General features: G+C 51.3%; 4 protein-coding genes across 4 annotated transcripts; 3 read left to right on the plus strand and 1 right to left on the minus strand.

Moving 5' to 3' along the window:
- Positions 1-209: 209 nt before the first annotated feature.
- BBA_02870 (DUF323 domain-containing protein) lies at positions 210-1481 on the plus strand (the record flags this gene model as incomplete). Its single annotated transcript, XM_008597967.1, has 3 exons — positions 210-553; positions 643-1340; positions 1405-1481. 3 exons carry the CDS (start codon positions 210-212, stop codon positions 1479-1481), a joined length of 1119 nt encoding a protein of 372 aa, XP_008596189.1.
- Positions 1482-1641: 160 nt separating this feature from the next.
- Positions 1642-4602, minus strand: BBA_02871 (uncharacterized protein; the record flags this gene model as incomplete). The annotated part of the gene is made up of 5 exons (XM_008597968.1): positions 1642-1818; positions 1895-2099; positions 2159-3059; positions 3117-3884; positions 4299-4602. The coding sequence occupies 5 exons, from the start codon at positions 4600-4602 to the stop codon at positions 1642-1644; spliced, it is 2355 nt and encodes a 784-aa protein (XP_008596190.1).
- Positions 4603-9674: 5072 nt separating this feature from the next.
- On the plus strand, positions 9675-10803 carry BBA_02872 (uncharacterized protein; the record flags this gene model as incomplete). The annotated part of the gene is made up of 3 exons (XM_008597969.1): positions 9675-10069; positions 10134-10550; positions 10641-10803. The coding sequence occupies 3 exons, from the start codon at positions 9675-9677 to the stop codon at positions 10801-10803; spliced, it is 975 nt and encodes a 324-aa protein (XP_008596191.1).
- A 6319-nt stretch (positions 10804-17122) lies between these two features.
- On the plus strand, positions 17123-18596 carry BBA_02873 (sarcosine oxidase; the record flags this gene model as incomplete). Its single annotated transcript, XM_008597970.1, has 2 exons — positions 17123-18288; positions 18341-18596. 2 exons carry the CDS (start codon positions 17123-17125, stop codon positions 18594-18596), a joined length of 1422 nt encoding a protein of 473 aa, XP_008596192.1.
- Positions 18597-21637: the final 3041 nt, after the last annotated feature.

A 21637-nucleotide genomic window follows, 5' to 3' on the forward strand; every position in this document is an offset into this window, starting at 1 on the left:
GTCACTCGTTGTTCAATATCACCCACAATCGCTATCGCATTGGATCCATACGACAAGGACAAAAACCACAACGACATTTATTCACACTTACAAATTCGAGCCTTCTGTACATATAAATTTGTCCAATTCCCTCTCCGAATCAGCTTACCTTCACCAGCCTTGATCCTTGATCTCTTCAGTACCATCCAACTCAAGCAACCCTCAACATCATGCTTTCAGTCACCCAAGCCCAAGCACTGTCATCGGCTGACAGGTCGTCTGTCGCTGCCATTCCAGAACATGGACAGATTCTCGACATTGGTGGCAGTGCCTTGAAGTGTCTTAACATCGACAAGCTCAAGGACACGCTTACTGCCATTGCTGAATCCAAAGACGCGCCAACTCTGCCTGATGAGCTGTTGTATGACGACGTTGGCTTGCTCATGTGGAACAAAATCATGTCCATTCCTCAATTCTACCAGACCCATGATGAGACGGCCCTCTTCGACCTCAACAGTGCCGAGATTATCCGTCAACTCCCTCGTCATATCACAATGATTGACTTGGGTTCAGGGTGAGTCTTGACTAATCTCACGCATTAATCTCATGTCTCGTCTGCTACACCCAGATTTGCTTACCATATATCTTCTCTCCTTAATCTAGCGATACGAACAAGGTCGACCACTTTCTTGCCGAGTTTGAGAGAAAGAAAGTCCAAGCCACGTACCTTGCCCTCGACATTTCCAAGACCTCACTGGACCAGAGCATAGCGAGCTTGACTGCGAATCACTCTGGCCCCGATTCAGTCGTCAACTGCGCCGGCCTATGGGGGACATTCGAGAACGGACTCGACCACATGAACAAGATCAAAGGCCCTCGCCTGTTTCTGTCACTGGGTTCCGTACTCTGCAACGATCCTTGGCCGGCCGCGCTAGGCCACCTTAAAAGATGGGCTTCGGAGCTTCGGCCGGAAGATCATTTGCTGATTGGCATGGACGGTCACCTTGTTGCGGGCAACCGGGACAAGATCTGGGCTGCCTACCATTCCTGTGATGACATGTTCCGCGAATTCTTTCTCAATGGTCTGAAGAACGCAAACAAGCTTCTTGGACATAAGCTGTTCAAAGAGCAAGATTGGGATTTTAATTCCGAGTTGCAAGAAAAGCCAACAACGCGCCATCGATTCTTCATGCGTGCCAGAAAAGATGTCCGGCTACCGGGAGGCGACAACGTGATTTCCAGGGGGCAAGAAATCGACTGGTTTGACTCTCACAAGTACGGGGAGCAAGATGTGCGCCTCATGTGTGCCAAGGCTGGTTTGACTGTCCTTCAGTCTTGGGCAGCACCAGGCTCTGAATTCCGTACGTTGTACCGTCGTGAACCATTGAAATATAACAAGATGAAGAGGCTAATGAGTTGAGGCAGGCCAATATCTTGTGCGCACCAGGAGTGAGCACGATAATCTCGAGGACGGGGACAGTGGTATTGCCGGCATTATTTGACGGCACCAAGGACGACCCATCTGAAACGTGTGCGAGGCGTGCTTGAACTTGTTTCGTTTGTTGTCTGCTCTTCAACGTAAATAGGCTGGTGATAGATGCCAGGCTTCTTCTTCCCTATATTCAGACTGAAGCTGTACGACGTCGTGGCTCGTACAGCTCCTCATGTAAGACAAAGGACTTCAACCTCCTTTTCTTGAACCTTGGACACCATATGCTCCCACCAGGGTTGCCTCTCGGCAATGGTACGGGGCAGTTCCATACATGGCGCGGGCACTGGAATCTCGATGTCCTTCCAGCTCTGGATGCGCACCAAAGCATCGTAAAGAGGCGGAACACTCTGCCGCAGGAGTTTTGTTAGCATTAGCAACTAGTAGCGTGGGAAGAATCCAAGTTATTTGAGCGTATAAACTTACACTGCGAACAGGAGTGTGAATAACCTGTTGAAACCAATCGTGCGCAACTTGGACATGGTCTTCAACAGTGGCGAGCAGTCCAAGGAGAAAGACCGGAAGAAGTGGTGCCTGAGCCGTGAATACCAGACCCGATGTTGGCATAATAGAGATAGTCTTGGCCAAGTCGGCTAGGTTCGCAACGACTTCGGGATGGTTTCGGGGGAGTCTTGGCAAAGGTCAGCGAGCTTGGTTCGACGCAATGAAGCAACGGGTGTTACGACTTACCTGAAGAGGCGGCACTGTAAATAGATCATTCCAGCCAATCTCCATGCCTCTGCAGTCACCTCGGTCATCTCTCTGGCTTCATTCGTGACGTACGTCTCGCCCTTTTGGCGAATCCAGTCTATTGGTTGTTGAGTTTTTTCTTGCGCAGCTTCCCAGCTGTCCCACTCGCCACTCCACTGTTTGAGGGTGAGGAGCTGTTCGTAAAGCATCTTGGCCGTTATAGGCACGATAGGTGTCTCAGGTTCTTGAATCATGCGTGCGGAACAGTACGTCACCTGGCTAAATATGTGCAGAAGCCGCTTAGAGAAGCCACATCCACCGTGTATCTCATAGATCTCCTGTTCAGATCCGTACAAAAGAAAACCAAACCTGGCAGTCTCAGCTGCAGGATCAAAAGTCGCGATAGGCGGATGTGGCATCATTGGCTGAGCCAAAATGACAGCTCTACCAACAATGACTGACTGCGATAAACGCAGAGTGTCGACCTGCACATTTGACTTCTTGTAAAAGCGATTACCTGGATCTGTGAGCTGCAGGATATTCTCCGCCTGTTTGAAACCCGTCAACCAGCGGGGATGATAAGGCTTCTTGAGCCTGCGTTCCGTCAGAACGATATCCTGCATGGAGAGAAGTGACACCAAAGTGACCAGCTCGCTTGACTCATCGTCACTAAGATGATGTGGATTTTGAAGCAGATGGCTTAATCGATCCTCGGCAATGCGGAACCTTTCGTTGACACGACGCCGAACACTGTCATTAGGTAGATAGTCGTGAATATAGACACCGGCTAGGGAGTGTATAGCGGCCCGGACACCTTCCTGGTTATGAAGCCGTGCAAAATCGGTCAACCATAGGTTAGTTCTTTTCAAGACGCTTCTTCCTGGACACCAGTTTTGTACATCTGACACGCAACAATTAGCAAGCGATCCCAGAGATACCTGGCTAATACTAGACTTACAGAACTTGAAAAGCTTTCGGTCCATGCTATCCATCTTAGCATCCAACCCAAAACTTGACGGGACATAACGGGGGTTTTCCCTATATATGCCAATATAGGGCGCAGCGCTCCCTGTTGGCGAATGAAGACATGTGAGATTCTGGGACGTAACGAGGGTCGAAGCTGTTGAAAACGGCGAGTCACTGTCTAGCGGCAGAACGACTGTGGACGCCGAAGGTGATGCCGAACAATGATTATATTGCAGAAGCTCGGGGCCATGCCTCGATGAATGAGTCTCTGTAACTGGTGTAGGCGAATCGTCATCATTGTCAAGGTCCGTCACGTCGACGATCCTCGATGGCTGCCTATCTTGCCTCGTGGATCGGGGCCAGGAAAATTTGACATAGCCGTTGACTGTGCCGTCCTTCGGTCGAGGAAATTGTTGGAGTGAGAAGTGGTTCCCAAAAGAGTCGATACAGTCCGTGAAGGGACTGGTAATGACATGCTTTGGCCGAAATTTTCGCCGGCGAGGTCCTTGGTGGATCAGTTCGGGTATCAGCAAGGGGCTGCGGGATGGCTGCGATGGCCGTGGCTGTGGAGGTAGCTGCGACCGCGGCAGAAGCTGCACAGGCGGCAAAGGTTGCGATTGCAGCGAAATCTGTGAATGTAAGGGAAGTTGCTGTTGCGGTGAAGGCCGCAATGGCCGTGACTCTTCCATAGGGAGTCGGACATGTCGCGGCGGCGGTTGCGGAAACGTGTCCGAAATGTTACTGGAACTCGGACCGATGTCTGCACGCAGAGGTCAGTATAGTCAGCTCGGATATAGTTGCGCACAGCGACGAGGCGAGAAGACATGTGTTGATGTGACGAGAGAAGAGGTTAGTGTCGGTGCGCTGGAGCCGGTGTCTGGGGGAAGAGAGAAGAGGCTAGTGTCGATGCGTCGACGCCGGCGAGAATAAGTGAGGGAAGATGGTACGAATTGAACTCGGTGTAAACTTGCGGGCGCATCATTCATGCAGACTCGGGCTCGTGGCCGAGGAAGAAAGCAATATAAAGGCCGATTGCGGGGATAAGAGGCAAGTGAGAACAGCGCTAGACAACTATGCCCGGCTGGTTGGTTGCACCAGAATTCAAGAGCAATGCACAAACCATCCAAAGCGATGAGGGTACAATTGATAGTATGGGCCTATCGAGGTAACTTACTGAAGCGAGTCCCCCATGGTGGTACCATGGTGTCTATCGGGAAACCGGAAGCAGTAGGAGAGCTCATGGGTATAGTAACAATCTGTTCAGGCGCTATGCCGTCTAACGACCCGGGCATGGACATGGGAAAGGAATCCGGGGCCAGGACTGAATTTGAAAAGTGCCATTCTGGATTGGATGTTTGCGACATGCCCCAAATTTCGTCTTCGTGGACATCAGGAGGCGGGGCACCCTGGCCAGCGCCGGCTTCATCAAACCTGATGCGCTTGGCCGGGCGGCGGTCATCGTCGCCAAAGTCGCCCATGTAGTCGACACGTAAAGGTGAATTATTGAAACGGATCATCGACGTGGGCGGCAGGTCGGGCTGTGACCATGAAATCTGTTGGGGCGTGCTTGTCAAGCACCCGCAACCCAGGTTCTCAGACGGAAGCTTGCTTGGTTGGGCTGGACAGTCGGTCAGGGCACGGCGCGATGCAGGCACTGGACGCCACAAGAACGAGACGAGAAGAGATAGGTACCAAAGGAGGATCGAGGCGCGCAATAATTATCGTGGAAACCGATGTACCGCGCTGGATGAGGCGCGCAATGGAGAGAAGCGCGAAGAGAGAAGAGCGTTTTCGCAGCGAGGCCGTTTGCGCCGGCGCGACGCGAAGGATAGCCAACGACAAGGTGAGACTATTTATCTGGCACTGGCGTTTTTAGCGGGACGACGAGAAGAAGATAGTACCAGGATTCAGTAAAGCGCTAGCAAATGAGGGAGATCCACCAAGTCGAGGACGAAGACGGGACGCCGTTGGTGTAAAATGTCGATACCGGGAATTGCACAACAGACTCTGTAATTATGGTATCAGATGATAGGTATTGATATTCGTGGAGCATGCAGCTAAGCAAGATGTCCCTTTGGTCCGTTTGGTCTGTTGCAAGTCTGTTGCACGTTTGGTACACGTTCGGGTGGGGAGGGGGCGTTTGATGAGCCTGATATGATCTGTCGGCAGCTAGACCAGTGGAGAGGCGGACGGGCCGACCGAGCTTGACTGACCACTTAGATGGCAAGCGCACCCTTGCGCAGCTGAATGGTGACTACTGGTCGGACGACGAACGAATGCGACAAAGGGCCGTGGTACGATGATCAACCACTCGGATTCTCCAAATGACGCTATTTAGAGGCTCGCGACGAAAACTTCGGAGGCCAAAATGTCGCGTCGACGTGCGTGACCGTTTGCCCTGCGCTGGTTGCTGGGGTGGCCGGGGTACGTTTGTGGAGAGGAAGCGTTGCGCTTGGCCAGAGTGCTGAGGTTTGTCCTAGACTTTGAAGTCGAATAGAGAGACTTGCGAGATGATTATAGAGTCGTCGCGCGTACCCAGAGAGCAAGCACTCTCCGTTCTGCGTGCGCGAACAGGACAGGACAGGTTGGTCAGGTTGGTGAGTATAAACTTTACCACCACCAAGGACGAGTGAGGCCGGCGGCGTCTTTGGGCGGCGATACGCGGGGCCGAAGTGGAAACACGCAGCAGAAACGGCGGCAAAGCAAGCGTGACAGCGTGCAAGCGGGGGAGCCGCAAGTCAAGACCACAAAACACACTATAGTGTTCTGTATAGGTAGTATTTTGGCAAGAAGATATGTTCGTCGTCTCGTGGTCGACGGGACAAGATGCAAAGAGAAATGGGGAAAGAGAAAGAAAGTGTGGAGAGGGCAGAGAGGCTAGAGGTAGGAAGGTCAGGGACAGCGGGAACTAAAAAGGCGCCCGTCTGTCGAAGCCGACACAGTGGTAGCGAGGTGTGCGAGGATTGCGAGGATGGAGACGAATTTAGCGCGGACTGTAAATATAATAAATAGAATAAACAACCCAGTCAGCACAGATTGTCCAGGACGGTGTACCAGTACGTTGGTACGGTACTCTACGGATACTGGTAGAAAAACAGAGTAGACGAGAGAAGCAAGGCTTGCTTCCATCCCCATCGCATTCCTTTTCGGCGTGGCGGTCCCCCGAGATGAGCAAGACAGGGCCTGCCGCACGAGATGCACAAAGGGACCTGAAAAGGGACGAATGACAATTAGTCAGGTGGCCCTGCGGCACGGTAATTAATTATAGAATAAAAAAACAGACGGCAATCCGGCCGGTAGGCGATTCGAGGGCAGGCAACGAGCATCTATTACCAGTACGAATACCTACGGATAATTACTGTTAAAACTACTCTGTACGGATAGCCGAAGTCCTTTGGTGGGTCAGGCACCAGGGGATGGGCCAGCTGCCGACTGGGGGATGAGGAGCTTGGGCATCACCAAAACGACCAACCGATTGATTTCGATGACTTTAATGCGGACCAAATCTTCCAGTGAGGTAGTACCAGTACGGAGTAATACTTCGTACCAAAGTAAAAGGGTTAGACAGATGCAAAAGTGGCTGCAGTGAGCGGGCTGCTGGCTCCAGGTCTGGTCAGATCTGCGCCAGATTGATTGGGCTCCTTAACGTTTTGTGCTTGTCCACTGCCCGCCTTTGGTCCTAATTACTGATACAGGCTACTGCAGGCGTCATCCCGAAAAGCTGGGATTCTCTCCGGCCTTGCGCGTTGCAAGACGTCGGCTGAGGTTGGCTTGCAGGGCCTAGAAATACGTGCCATCGAAAAAATTGCCAACAACATGGCCGGAATCGCTCAAGGCAGTGCTGTGCCAGGGTGCCTGCAAGCCACACTCATCAGCCAGCGCCGTGTGGCCGCGCGATCCCCAGAACCTCAGACATCTCCCGCGATCGAGAGGCGCAGGAGCGCGGGCTCGTCCAGATCGACTGTCCATAAATAAGAAATTCTGATCCGGACGCTGGGCTGCATGATCCAGGCCATCATTACAAGCCACAACGCCGCGAATAAACAAGGTACAGCCACAGCTCGCCTACAGTCATTCTTCGTAGCAGAGAAGCGAGAGGCTTCCAGCACCATCCATTGTGTTTTGGTTCAGAGATGTCGACATGTTTTTGCTTCTTTTCCAATGTGGGTTCAAGTGCATCATGTTTACTTGCATGCGTCTGTGTGGTCCTTTTGGGGTATGGCTATTTTGCTAGTGGGATGCGGCCCATTGTCTGAGCGCCGCTCCTTCGACGTTGAAGCCAACCTAAGGTCTGTTAATCTGCATTAGTTTGGTCCCGTGTGTCTGGTTGGCTGGCGCATGAAAAAAAGCAACTTGAATTCATATTTTCAATTCTCTGATGGAAGTTCTCTGATGGATAAGCAAATTCACAGGGCGATGCAGCTCTTCTCTAAATGTCACGGGTAAACGCTGCGGGACGTAAACTGCAAGCTAAAACATATGCTAAACTCTCGCACACATCAAAATCACCACTGCCACTGCATCGACCCGCAAAGCACTTTCTTTACGAACTGTCAAGTGCTTTGTTATTGGTTTCGTTGTTAGTTACTTTACTGGGCGTGGTGCGTACCTATGTTTTGTATCATCAACACATCAATTCCTTCATTGATCATTCCATTACTATTCGCCAGCAATCCCCAGAACTGCCCCTAGCAGGGATTAAAACGGCCCCTCGGTGGCGGATCCACCCGCGCGGCCTTGCCGGGCCTGTCTAGCGTTGTTGTCTCTTCTCTCTAGAAGCATCGTAGCCAATCAGCGTGGCCGATCCCAAGGACTGGCGCTGGGATTGGGCCTGATCGGGCTTAGTGGCCTGGTCTGTTGGGGCACCAGGGGTTGATGAGCTTTTGGTCCAGAGCATGCTTGGTTCGGTATGCAGGACTCTGTGCCTGGCGCTGCAAGCCTGCCAGATCCAAGTACCATGGACTTTTACGATGGCAATCCGTCGTGTCGGGCTCTGCCTTCCCCAGTTGCACCCAGTTGCTCGGGCCAATTGGTCTCCACAAAGAAAGGAAAAAGAAAAAGAAAAACGGAAAAAAGATACGTCACTTTTGCTAGTTATAACCCAACAGTGAATAATCTTGTTGCTTGCCACCAACCAAATCAGTTGAACAGGATCTGATGCCATCAAAAGTAATCCGTACTGATTCTGCAACGCCGAGCTACTCGTAAATAGTCTACGGCAAAAAAGAAACGAGGCATACTTAGTGAATAATTGGAGAGCCATTGCGTGAACAAGAAATCCTTCATGCCTTTTACGCAAAACGAGCTAAAAGGAGATTTTGATAGCTTGATCACTAAAAATGAAATGGTACACCTGTGCACTCAAGTTCACATACAGGAACGAATTTGATAGTGCTACTATGACTATTTCCCCAGCCAGTTGCTGCCTAGCACGGAGGTAGACACGGAGTACTCCATACTAGCACTGGCACAGTTTGCTTAGCTTGTCAGTATCTGTGGCCGTGTCCGTCCCCAAACCCATACCTTCCAACTGTTCATCAAACGGCCAGGAAAAAAAATCACCATCAATCAGACCATCAGGCCACCAGGCCACCACACAGAAACATCACTTATTACTTCACTTGCTGATCTGGCATCGTATAATCTCGCTTCAACCACCGTATCGGTTCATAGGTACCTATCCGTCCGCAGCGCCTAGGCGATCTCGCGTCTTTGATTTGAAGGCAGCAACCGCCACCCCTCCCTCCCTTCCTTTTTCTTCTGTCAGCCAGGTAGCCAGCAAGCCAAAAAGACGCAAAGCCGTTCACAGTGGCCGAGCGGTCTTCTGCTGGGCCTCCAGGCATTGTCTCTGCCCACGCCCGTTGGCTGCTGTCAGCACCTGTCCTTGCTTGGCTGAGTGCATGATCGCTTCACATCGATTCGTATCGCCGTCTCTGGTTCGCCTGTCAAGCATCTGATAATATCCCTCATCAGTGTTCGAGACGGCCTTTTGCTGCCGGCCAAGCAACCACCCCCGCACCGCCTCTCGTTCGCCGACTCGCTTCCACTCCAATACCTCCAATACTGGGACCCCCCTCCCCTCCTCTCTGAAAGGGTTTCAACGACCAAGCTGGACGAAAGGAACCGTAGCCCACAAGCTATTTACTGACGCGTTTTGACATTGGCGCAGCAAGGGTGCTACGGTCACTGTTACTGGTAGCCCTCCTTCAAGCCTAGAAAGCTCTCAAAGACTTGTGGAGGTGCCCCGCCCATTCCGTACCCAACGTCACCTGTGCTCGCCGCCTGCAAAGCACACAGCACAGGTGTCAGGCCGCTCCAAGTCACAAAGCCGTTCTTTCACCGCAGCACACGGTTTACTGGAGGGATCTCGCCGTGCCACTTGTCGTCTCGCGAGAATAGAGTGTTGCCCTGCGCCGTACCCTGCTGGTATGTGCTTGCGCTGCTGCTGCGCTTGCCGAGTGGCACGAAACCAAAAGCCGCGCCCAAAGCTCCTCGCCTACCCAGCCTAGCTACGTACCGCCGTAAGACCTGTGCTCGAGGATATAATAACATGGACGGTACCTTTACTGCGATGCCGAGGCAAGCTCGCGTCTTTGAGTCAAGCCTGCACAGCACCACCCGCAATACCCGCCATACCGCCTTTGACAACCTAATTAGGGACACTCTCATCCAAATCGTCCAAGATTACAACAGTATGGGCGCTGACTCCCCTTCAACGCCGCCTGCCGGCCCGCTGCTCTCTCAAGAGTCTGCAACCATCCTTCGGGAGCTAGGAGACTACTTTACTCGTACAGCCCAAATGTGGTCAACAATGACGCATCATTTGCTGAATGGGCCACACATCGATCAGGTTGCTTATGATATCCATAGACGCTCCGCTGAAGTAACCCATCTTACCGAACTATCTACCATCAGTGCCGTTGACGTTGAACTCGGTCGTTTACGGTAAATGCACCTCCCAAAACTTTGCCGCACTCACTCTGCGAGAGCTTCTAACACTGTTACACAGGCAAATACGGGATCTAACAGCCCAGTTCTCTCAAGATGTCCAGGCCATCTGGCGCCCTGATGGCGGCATATTAGACAATTCCTCATCTAGTCAATGTTCACGTGGTGGGCAATTGCCAATTGCCAACATGCTATCTGCTGCATCAAGCCAGGAAGCTCAATTTATGGGCCACGGCCACCCTGCCAACGAAAATTTGAACACATTGGCTGGTGGAATGGCTGAGCAAATGGATCTTGGCAACGACTCTGACTCTGACTCCGATTCTGGAGACGAAGAGCTCTTTGCTGCTATTGACATGGAATCACTCAAACAGAGAGGCAAGGGGTCGCACACGTGCCCCAAAGGGACGAAGTGCGACAAAGGCGGCGTCGACAAAGACGGCAAAGTCATTGTTTTTGACCGCAACTCCTCATTTGCGTATGTGCCCCGATTGCCGTTTTTTTCCCATGGTGTGCAAGATCTACGGATAGGCGACGAAAGATAATCTCCGTGCTAATAGCTGAACAGCCAGCATTGTAATAAACACCGCAAGCCTTGGGTCTGTGACTTGGCAAACTGTCCAAATACACCTAAGAAGCGCCGGTTCGCCCGGCGAGACGGTCTGGAACGGCACAAGCAAACAGTAAAGCACGAGCCTAAGAATGCAGAGTCTCAAATTGGCGTCAGTTAGTACATCTGGCATGAAATTTGACAGGCCAACTGTTTCACTGTGCATGATGCTCTACTGCACTTATCCGTGGATTGACGCACAAGGTCGTCACGACTTGACTGGGCAAGCCGTGATGCCATGGAGCCAGCAGGTACGCTGACGTAGGTTGGCAGTCATGCAGCTGCAGCTCTCCAGGAGGGAGGCGGCGCCCGCTACTTGGCCGAGTAGCGCAAGTCGGTGTACATGTAAGAGCAAGTGCAATCGACTTACTTTTAGCAAAATCACTATTATATGGGTATCATCCACAAATGAGAGTCTTGGTTACTTTGAACTCTATAGGGGAAAGAGCTCAAAGATAAAGGCTGGGAAAGCGGATGATCACACGAGAGAGGGGCGAGACTCCTTGTGTAACCATGCTCGGCGTACGGAGTAGTTTAAAGGGGAATGAATCGACGAGCCACCAAGCCCGTTGATGTGAGATGACGGCATGGCATATCCAGTACTCCAGAGTAGATCGAAAAGGCTAGTACGGCCTGGTGCAAATCACTCAAAAATGCACGCAAGCTCGACAGTGTAGTTGGGTCATTGTTTTGGCTTTCGTGGTTGACCGAGTGCCGATCCTTGTTCCCTTTTTTGTTCCCTTTTTTGTTCCCATTTTTGTTCCCATTTTTGTCCTATTTTTGTAAGACTTTTCCAGTGATTAGATGAATGGGAATAATTCATGTAGACGGTGTGGCAGCCTTGGGCGAGGGTGCGCCTCATTGGGCTCTCTCTGCCCATCTAACTGTGTGCAGAAAGGGAAAAACATTTTCTCAGGCAGAAAAGTCTCGGCTTAAAAGAAGAGATGTTCCGCAGGAACATTCTTTCCGCGGCCCAACCACACCACACGGAGAAAACGGGCGCTGTCTCTAAAATATCTTGTCCAGAGACTCATATGACTTCTTCGTGCATGACCGGCGCAGCAATGGCTGGCTATTTGGAAAGAGTATTTGTAATGAAACCAGTGCATCTTGGCGTCACCGCTCGTGCTTGAAATAAGAGACGGATCGCGGAGCCATGATGTAGTATGTGGAAGACGAGTCTCGTCTGAATCGTCTCGGTGTCTCATGTTCTCAAGTGCCGACAATAACACGTAGCTTGGTGGCCTTTGATTGTCTTGCCTAGCTTTGAGACCACGACGACGAGGCTGAGATGTGGCGGCCCGTCGGTTGCCTTGCGGCTATTTCACGACATCACGCACTCTTCTTGGCCAAAGCCGGCCATTTCATCGCACAGCGGGCGTGTCCTGCATACGTCTTGTTGCTTTGGGTACCGATGAAAACTTTTTTTTCGTCTTCTTCTTCGGGCTTTGCTCAAGAGGTCATCCGGACGGAAAAAGCTGCATGAAAAGCCACATAAAAAATCAAGATGCGCCGCCCCCCTTAGGTGCAGCAGGCAAGCGAATTGCCAAGTTTGCCTGTTAGATTAGGTCGGCGCTGACGCAGTAAAAGGCGGATCCGGCCGCTGCAGTGAACGGGCATTCCTTTCCTACTATTCCTTCCTGACGCCTCTGACGTATGGAGACTCTGTACGTCGCGGCGGCGGTGAGCGAGTAAAGAGGCGTGCGCCGTCTTGACAAAGCCCCGGGCTTACACGTGCTCCTCTTACCTCTTTTTCTTTCCTTCTTTAGAGGTTATGACATTTTCATATCCATCCAATCAGATCACTTGTCGCATCGTAAGTGGTCTCTTTCCCATAGCAAAGTGGTGCCTGTCGAATGCCAACCAAGTAATTGGGATCGAGTTCATAGATCCCCGCACCGGTGCGGCGTAGCGTTGCCGACAGTGGACAAGGGACAAGAAGTTAGTCCTGCAGCTTTACGAACGATGGAGGCAAGGCTGGGGATTCAGCCTGAAGTAGGATAGCCAAAATGACCAGGGGGGCGTGTCTTGCGGCACTTGGAATGGTCCCGGAACGAGTTCCTTAATTGTCCTTTATGAGGGAGAGGGGCAATGCGTTGGCCGCTTAAAGGTGCATGAGATGCCACGAATGTCAGAGAGAGAAGCATGGCATGCATCTTTTGGGCTGGATCTTGCCTCTTCAAGGTTTGATAAGTCAGGGTCCTGTCATCTAGGCAAGGGGCAAAAAAAAAGAGAGTATGCGTTGGCCCTGCATGAAGAACACACTCTCACACACACACATACAGAGTGCAGCATGCCAACCCCTCTTGCTCGGGCAAGAATTCGTGCTTGGGTGGGTTATTTGGAGGGGGAGAGCGGTAGTGGAAAGAGCCTAAGCGAAAAGAGCATAGAGATATGATGCCTCGGGGAAACTATGCGGCTCACATTACGCAAATATGTCGTGTTAATGTACCTGCCCAGAAGTTCGGTGTTACCTGGGAGTTGGCGGCCAACTCACGATGCCCCGCTGGAGCATCCGGTGCCGAACGACGGCGAAAGCATACTATTATGTACCGACTATACAACAATGCGGTTATCGATGGCATGAGGCCATAATATGTCAAAGAAGAGTCGATCTTCAATGACGCGTTCTGGACAGGTTGTGGCATTGTATGTACGCATGCCAGTCTTGGCATATTGTTCTTTTTCCCTTGCGCTCGAACGACTTGGACTACGGCAGGAAACAAGCTCATGTTGTCCTCGCGTATTTGCGGTACCGGCGCAATGGTAAACTCCTGTGGATCAGGTTCGCGTCGATAGTTATGGCCCGAACCCCCCTCCCCCCGGTCGACCCAAGCCGACGGGTCGCTGTCTCATGAACGACTACAACAGGGACCGGGCAGGCAAAATCCTGTGCACGCCGCCCGCTGCAGCCTCCGATCTGGCGGGATGACGTAGGATCTGGGCGGCAACAAGGACATGGTCTGAGTGGACAGTCCGCCACTCTCTGCTTGGCGAGGTACACACAGCTCGGCGAGGTGAACCGGTCGGGACGTTTTTACCGGCAAGGAGGGGCTCCCGGGCAGAGCCCGGGGTGAGGAAGAGAAAGAGGCTTGACTGGGGGGTGATGATCCCATTCTAGCGCCAGGTCGCTGGTGCTGTCAAAACTGCCAAGCAGGCGCATGCTACAACTTGCCGCTGCATGGCCTTGCCAGCTTACCTTGTCTGCTTCCGACGGCCATGGTCTTCAAAGAGAATGCATGCAATGGCTGATGCCGCCAGTCCGAGAAGAGCAAAGAAACACGTGCTCTCGTTGCGGTGCGGACCACAATGTGATGTCTGACACGAACCGAGGGGCAGGAAGAAGGGGTCGTAGAAGTTTAACTATGTCTGATGAGCAAAAAAGCCGAACGGGCTCCGTAGTTTTGCGTGTGCGAGACATGGAAGGTGTTTTGCGTGTGTGCGGGCGTGCGTTTGCAGGCGAGAAAAGAGAAAACAAGAACTAGAGATGGCCAATTAGGTCAATCTGGGAGACATCAACTCAAACTATTAGCAGGGAGAATGTTTACCAGTATTCAACTAGCGCGGAGTCTGATGTTAGTTTGGGCGATGGGGAACGATGGCGCGGGCGGGCATTGATGAGGAGGGGAAAAAGAGGGCTAACTTGAACTAGTCGTGTGAGGCGAGAAGAAGGAAAACGGGAATGTGTCTTCTGCGGGTCCACGGTGAAAGGGAAAGGGCACCTGAGGCAACCAGGTAGCACTGTGAATATTATAATACAGGAAAAGTTAGTTTAGGTGCGGAAGAGTACGGTGTAGTTGTATTTTTAGACTTTCATTTCGAGCAACAAATTAAATCAAGGCAAAGGCAGTTGCCTGTCTGTTTGTTACCCACTCCCGCAACCATGACGGTGGCGGCATCCTTTTCTCGCTTGTATTATTAGCGTAGCACGTAGCTGTATTGGTGCCCTGTAATTATAGAGGAGGGAGGGGGGTCGGGCTCTTGCCACTGCAACTGGCGCTTCCAGCGGGGGAAAGAGTCAACTACTAAGTTTGGTAGCAGACCACAGTTTTGAGTGTGTAGGACAAGATGCCCGCCGCCCGGCAAAGGCATCAAAGTAGCAAAGGGGAAAGGGGACGGATAAATGTTGAAAAGACCAAAGACAGAAACAAATAGAACTAATAACCCTGCAAGCGGTTAGTTCCAGACGCCTCAGCCCTCTTCGTTGGCGTCGTGTTTTGTTTCCCAGGGACGGGCGGTCGACGTTTTGAGTGAGCCCACGTGCTTGTTTACAGCGTCAGGTGTGATGCGATGACTCCGAGTAAAAAGTAACCATGACTAGGTAAAGTCTGCAGGTGAGATAGATTTGGTCATTAATTAAATGTGAGCCGTGGTTGCATACCGGCAGACGGCTGTTGGTGAGGAAATCGTCGGAGGGATCTGTGACAGGCAGGCCACTAATAAGCGGTGCCTGGACACGGTGACGGACCGTTGAAGACCTGCTACAGTGGGTGTAGGTGCAGGCTCTTGCAGCATCTCGTGGGTGCCCAGAGCCGCCCGGCATATCAATTCCGACTGTGCTCTGCTGTCAAGCAGATCATGGATGATATTGTAAGGTCTTGTAAATACGGGCCTTCTTTTCTTTTGGTGTAACATTTGCTCTGCTGTCTGTTCTTTGTCTGCCGCTGTCTGCCAGCTGGCAAAGCTCAAGCTCACAGTGCAACGTCCATGTTTTCTCCCCTCCCCCGCAATTTTGCTTCACCATCATCAAACAGCTCCTCTCCATCCGTTTGTTTCATTCTCACCTGCGACTCTTCTTCGCAACCAGTCTCTTTCTGGCAGCCAAGCTTCCATCTCGTGACTAGCCGCTGTCGATGCTGTGATACCCAGAATTTCCCCCGGAATGACCTCGGTCAATGCACGCAGACGGAGCTAGGCCAGCTGAACAATCACGGCTTGACACGAAACAGACTGCCTCTCCCAGGCATTCTTGCTGCCCAAGTATCGCATGACAGGAACCCGAATCGTAAAGCCACCGCCGCACCCCGACGACAGAAGCCCGCGCTCATGCCTGTACCTGTCCCCGTGTGTTTGGCACACCTTTCAGAATACACACGACTGCACATAGACGGTGTGGGTTTGCTTTGCCCGTAGTTACCATGGCTATGGCTGGCCGGTGGGCGAGCGACTCGGACAATGGCCCTGCTACTCTCATTGGTCGGCGGATCTGTCGACCATCGAGCACTATGGCTTTACACATGCATATGGTGAATGCTAATCAGACGACAGGTTGCAGCTGGATGCTTTCTTGTCCCAATTCCTCTTGCAATGGTCTCGCAATGCTGGCGGTAAAAAGCCGACCATCGTCGCAGCATCCACCCCCTCCAAACAGCAGCCCCGTATCTAGAGTTGTGCGCATGCGACAACTGCTGCTGCGCCTGCATTTCCGCCAACCAACCTCTTTCGCTGGCACCTTGCTCGCCTCAGACTAGATTACAAAACAAACAAGCATGCAGGCAAGATCGGGCTTGATGCTGCCCACAAGCCCCCGCTTCGTCCATGATCAAGAGAGACTATGCCTCTTTTCCGAAAATCTGGGAGAGACGACTGCGCTAAAGTAATAGTGGTGGGCTGAGGCCAACTCTGCGAGCAGCCAGCCTGTATCAACTAATTAGCACCACGGACAGCGCACCGCCGCTGTAATCGAGCTCACAATCTCACCTTTACCTCGTTGCTGCCTCGCTGACTTGTGGTTATGCCGGCAGCCTCGTCCAGCCTAGCAGTCCGCTGTCTCGCCGTGTTCGCCGGCGGTGCCTGGCAGCTGGTCCATGTTTCCCCTTCCTGGGCGGAGCGGCGCCGTCCACACGCAGTTCAGAGGGGAGGGGTCACAACGGACCCCCCCCCCCCCCCCCTTCAGGCTAACACCACACGCCTGGTTAGCTCTTCTTTTCCCAGTAGTCGCCCCCGCGAGAGAGGAGACGAGATGGGCGTGTGGGCATTGAGAAAAGAAGCATGCGAAGCCTCTTGCTTTTTTGCGCCTGCGAAGCCAATAGGTGTTGAGCCACCCCCTCGATATTCGTCCATGCACTCCTCGCCCATGTCCACACCCCCCCCCCCAGAGACTCAACTTGCCTTTGCTACTTCTTTTCTTCTCGGAGCGGCTTGTAAAGTGCAATCTGAATCGCGGCCTTCATTATAAAAATCCATACCCGCCCACCTCTTTGTCAACCGTTTCTTTGTCCATCTGCAGACACCAACCCTCTTCATGCTTATTGACTACCAATACACTCAATTCCAAACAACAGAGTACGAAGTATCACTGCCTCAAGTTGTGTTACTACACCCTTCTTGCTCAGTATCACGGGCGTCAACAACTGTCTGAGTCGCGACAATTGCCATTGGCATCTTGGCTACACCAATACCAACTTGCAATTACTTATAAAAACCTTATGACCGCAACAATGCACGAAAACACCAACACATATCCGCTGGATTCATCAGCTTCTTCTTCATCCCCTTCCTCAACTCCTCCGTCGCCTTCGATGCCCGCCACTCCTCGCTCTTCATCATCCTCAATGTCTGCCCCAGATAATGAAACCCCAGACTTCAACACCGTCGTCATCGTCGGGGCTGGTAACTTTGGCGCCGGCACCGCTTTGGCCTTGGCCCAGCGCGGCGTCCAAGTAACCCTACTTGATACCGCTGCTTACCCCAGTCCCAGAGCTGCCTCACATGACATCAACAAGATTGTTCGCGATGACTATCCAGATATGCTTTACATGCGTATGATGGAGAAGGCTATGCCCATGTGGAGAAGCAATGACCTCTACAAGCCCTTCTACCATCAAACTGGCATGCTTCGCGCTGATCCGAGCAACTTTGGTGAGGCGAGCATCGCCGCCTACAAAGAGCTTGGCATAGACAGGAAATGCGAGATGCTCTCCGTCGACGAAGTTCGCAAGCGCTGGAACGGGGTCTTTGCCACCGCCAATTTTGAGGATCTCGAAGAGATTCTCTACAACCCCGATGTCGGCTTCGCTGAGGCAGACAAGGCGCTGGCCGCCGTTGTGCAGGCGGGCATCGCTCGTGGTGTCGAATATGTTGTCGGAGAGATGGACACGCTTGCTTTCGGCCTCGAAGGCCAATGCATCGGAGTAAATCTCAAAAATGGAGGTACAATTATGGCGGACAAAGTTTTGATGGCCACTGGAGCCCGCACTGAGCCTCTGCTCGCGCAGAGCGCCCCGGAAAACAAACAGCTGCACGCTGGCGATCGCGTTCTGGCTACGGGTGCTATTAGCTTCTTTGCCAAGTTGCACGGTGAAAAGAAGGCCAAGTTTGCCCACCTTCCGGTGCTCAAGAATTGCCTCAAGAGTCTCAAGGGCGAAGGAATGTCCATATTGGCCGACGGTACCATCAAGTTCAACTGCGATATGTGCTTTACCAATTACCAGGACTTTGCCGCAACTGGCGAGCGAATGTCGCTGCCGCCCAGCGATCCGAAATACAACACCTGGAATGGGAACGATTTCCTCGACTTTTTCAAGAAGCGAGCCCAGATGACATTTGACAGCATCTACGGAGATGAAATGAAGGGTATTGAGATTGAATCGTACCGTATCTGCTGGTAAGTTTGCTTGAATACTCTGTTTTCCCGCAATCACTTACATGCATACTAGGGATGCCTCGACGCCCACACATGACTTCCTCATCACTTCACACCCTCACTGCGAGGGCTTGTACGTGGCGACTGGAGGTTCTTTCCATGGCTGGAAGTTTCTGCCCGTAATTGGCGACTACATTGCGGACATGATGCAAGGCACGCTCGACGAGGATTATACAGAACGCTGGGCGTGGAACAAAAAAGGCGGTGCCGGCCAGAGCGCAAATCCCACCTACCAGGTGGTGGGCGACCTACAGGACTGGCTCGCATAAGCGAACAGGCTGGTATGGGTCAAAGAGCCCACGACTCCACGAGCAGAGAGTTGCACGAAAACAAGAATGGCAGGGGGCCAAGGATACCCACGAGGCTGATTTGACTACGACTAAACAAACAATAGAGGAAGTGACTGCAAAGAGACTTTACCGCGGGCGCATATACACTGGGGAATTTACAGATGAGCGTTTTTATTAGATATGATCATTTGGTTGCTATTCTTCTTACTAGCTTTCTATCACAAAGTTGAACAATACTTGCTTTAACATGTGTCTCAAATGTGCTTGTTTCGGGGACAAAGTACTCCTGCCCACCAACATGTTTTGGCAGCTGCTAGCGCATCTGCAGCATCAAACTCTTATATGATTCGGTGCTTTATTATTATGATTATATTCCTTAAGCGAGGAATTTAAAAGATGAGATAATCCAACAAGATGGGACCGGCACATGTGTCAAAACGGCAGTCCCCTAGCCGATGTGTGCCAGGAGTTTAAAAAACGGGGAGGAGGGGGGGACTCGAGGAAAGCTCCGGGGAGTTTTGCCTCTCTCATCTTGTCTTTGGTCAAGCAAGTGGTGACACATTTTGCGTGAAAGAGACAACTCATCATTTAGCCGGGTAATTATCTGATGTATTGTCTGATGTACATTTCTTTTCTTTTTTTTTTTTTTACTCAAAAAAAAAAAAAATTAACGACGCAACGCAGTCCGGAAGCGGATACTCGAATTCTAGTTGAAGCATGCATGCATGACTTGCTTCAGCAGTATCAACGCAGGCGGAAAGCATAATGAAGGAAAGTATACTAGATTAATGATACAACCCAACGAGGCACAAGTTTCTAAATTGTGCGCCCTCCGGCATTCTAGTCTGTTTGGACAAGGGTGTCTGAATATAGAGTCATGAAACAAGCTGATTGGAGTTGGAGAAGTAGTAGAAGCCAACGAATGAATAAAAGAACCAAAGAGCTAAGCGACGAATCAGAGGACGATGAAGTTCCTCTAGGAAAATAAGAAAGAGAATTTCTTTTTTTTTTTTAAGAAAAAAAACCAATTTTAGCGTCCATTTGACGGAAACCCGCAGGATTGGTATTTCGGAACTTCATTTCCCGTCGAAGATGCGTGTACAGCTGAACTTGTAGCGGTGGGCGCCGGGGGAGGGGAGCAAGACTGAAGAATCAAAAGATGGCGCCACTATTGACGGATGCAAGACCCAAAATAATTGATGGGGAAAAAAAGGAAGCCTTTACGAGTAATAAAAAAAGAGACACACAATACACGATGTTGATCGAGGAGACGACGCGTATCGATATGCGGCGTGAGGCCCGCAGCAAGGGTTTCTTCATTTATCTTGTATATGCGAGACAAGTGATGGTGGGTGGGGGGGGGGGGGGGGGGGAGGCGGCGGCGTCATCGTGGAAGATTCCGATTTGTTTGGTCTCTGCAAAGGTCATGTGCATATATTGGCAGCCTGCAAGACCCTGAAGGTAGAGAAAGGTTGAAAGGCCACGAATTGCACTTTTGCGCCTCCGCAGCCTTGTCCAGAACATTGCGAGCTGAGTGGTTATCCATGCTGACGATCAATTTCATGATCAGCTTCCAACGACGCTTTGCGCTGTGTCTCTAGCTCTCTGTCTGTCTCTTCCTTTCTGTGCGTCGTTTCATGCTGCAGCGTCGGTGCAGAAGGAAAACCACTTCTTCCCCATGCCACTACATGTACCTGTAGAAATGGGGTGATGCCATCACACAACAGGTCTTGGGGCTTTGACGATCGCGTTATACGGAGAAACAAGGACCCCTTGGCTTGGCGGGCCGTCGATAGCGGAGGGCGGGGGCTTTGTGCTTTTCCTATTGATCTATTCGCTTTCTAACGAAGACTCTTTTCTGATTCTGGCCCATCAGGTTCATATCTGTCCATTCTGTCTAATAATGTTAGTACTGAGATCTTATACCCCTTCCTGCACATGGCATTCCTCATCACATCCTTTCAGGGAAAGGGGGGAAGGGCGGTCACGCCTTGTACGCTGTGCGACCCGACATGTCTGAGCAAGCCACTCTTTCCTATTTTATAGATTAATAATGCAAATTTTTGCTGGTGCATCTTTAGCCATTCACTCGGGTCCAGATCGCGCGATTCCTCCGCAAAACCAACCTACTCTCGGCCCACACCCCCCCCTTCCTTTTCCCTTCCTTTCCCCAATCACAGAGCTGGTAGTTTTTAATTTAATGTGTTTATTTTTGTTTTACTTCTTTTTAATCTATATATATACAGTCCCCAATAATCGTAGGCGGCGTCACACCGCTCGCTGAAAAAAGAAACAGACATTCACATTTGTGCATGTATGTAATGTAATGTAAGCAAATTCTCGGAGCAAAATCGATAAACTTATGCAGAATGCAAAAAGCAAAGCAGAATAAGCCCATGTCTTGCGGCAACGGACCTCCCAAGAAGTTTGAACACACTTCCTTTCCACATTCTTCATCAAGACCCAATGCTCTGGTTCCTGTTTTTCGATCTCGTGCAGGTAGAAAGGCAAGCTTTGGGGCTAAGCTCCCCCCCTGCACTTGCACTTGCACGCCTGTAACAAGCCATGTTTGTGACCCAAGCACACGTGTACGGATTACGGAAACTATTTTGCTTTTTCTTCTTCCTCCTGCTTCTTCTTCTTCCACATTCTTTCCCATGACTGCAACCTGACGCTGCAACAACTAGCTGTTCCTGCATCCTTAAGTTGCTACTAAAGAAAAGGACAAGGGGGAAAAGAAGAAGAAGAAGAAGAAGAAGAAGAAGAAGAAGAAGAAGAAGACGAAAATGCAAATAGCCGGTTGGGGAAACCCCCCTTCCCTCCACCTTTCTCTCTGCCTTTTTAGCTTGGTAGAAGCAAACAAGGCAACTACCGACGTAAAAGCCCGCCGCATCTTTCCTGCGCGGGCATGGATTGTGGAGCTTATAGCTGGTTGCTTTGCTGCTCAATCCTTCAACATTCGTGGCTTGCAGCAAAGATCACAGAGGAAGAAACAAGAAATAGGGCACACAGATGTCCAA

The sequence above is a fragment of the Beauveria bassiana genome, assembly GCF_000280675.1.
Source record: "Beauveria bassiana ARSEF 2860 unplaced genomic scaffold BBA_S00006, whole genome shotgun sequence".
Classification (NCBI taxonomy): Eukaryota; Fungi; Ascomycota; class Sordariomycetes; order Hypocreales; family Cordycipitaceae; genus Beauveria; species Beauveria bassiana.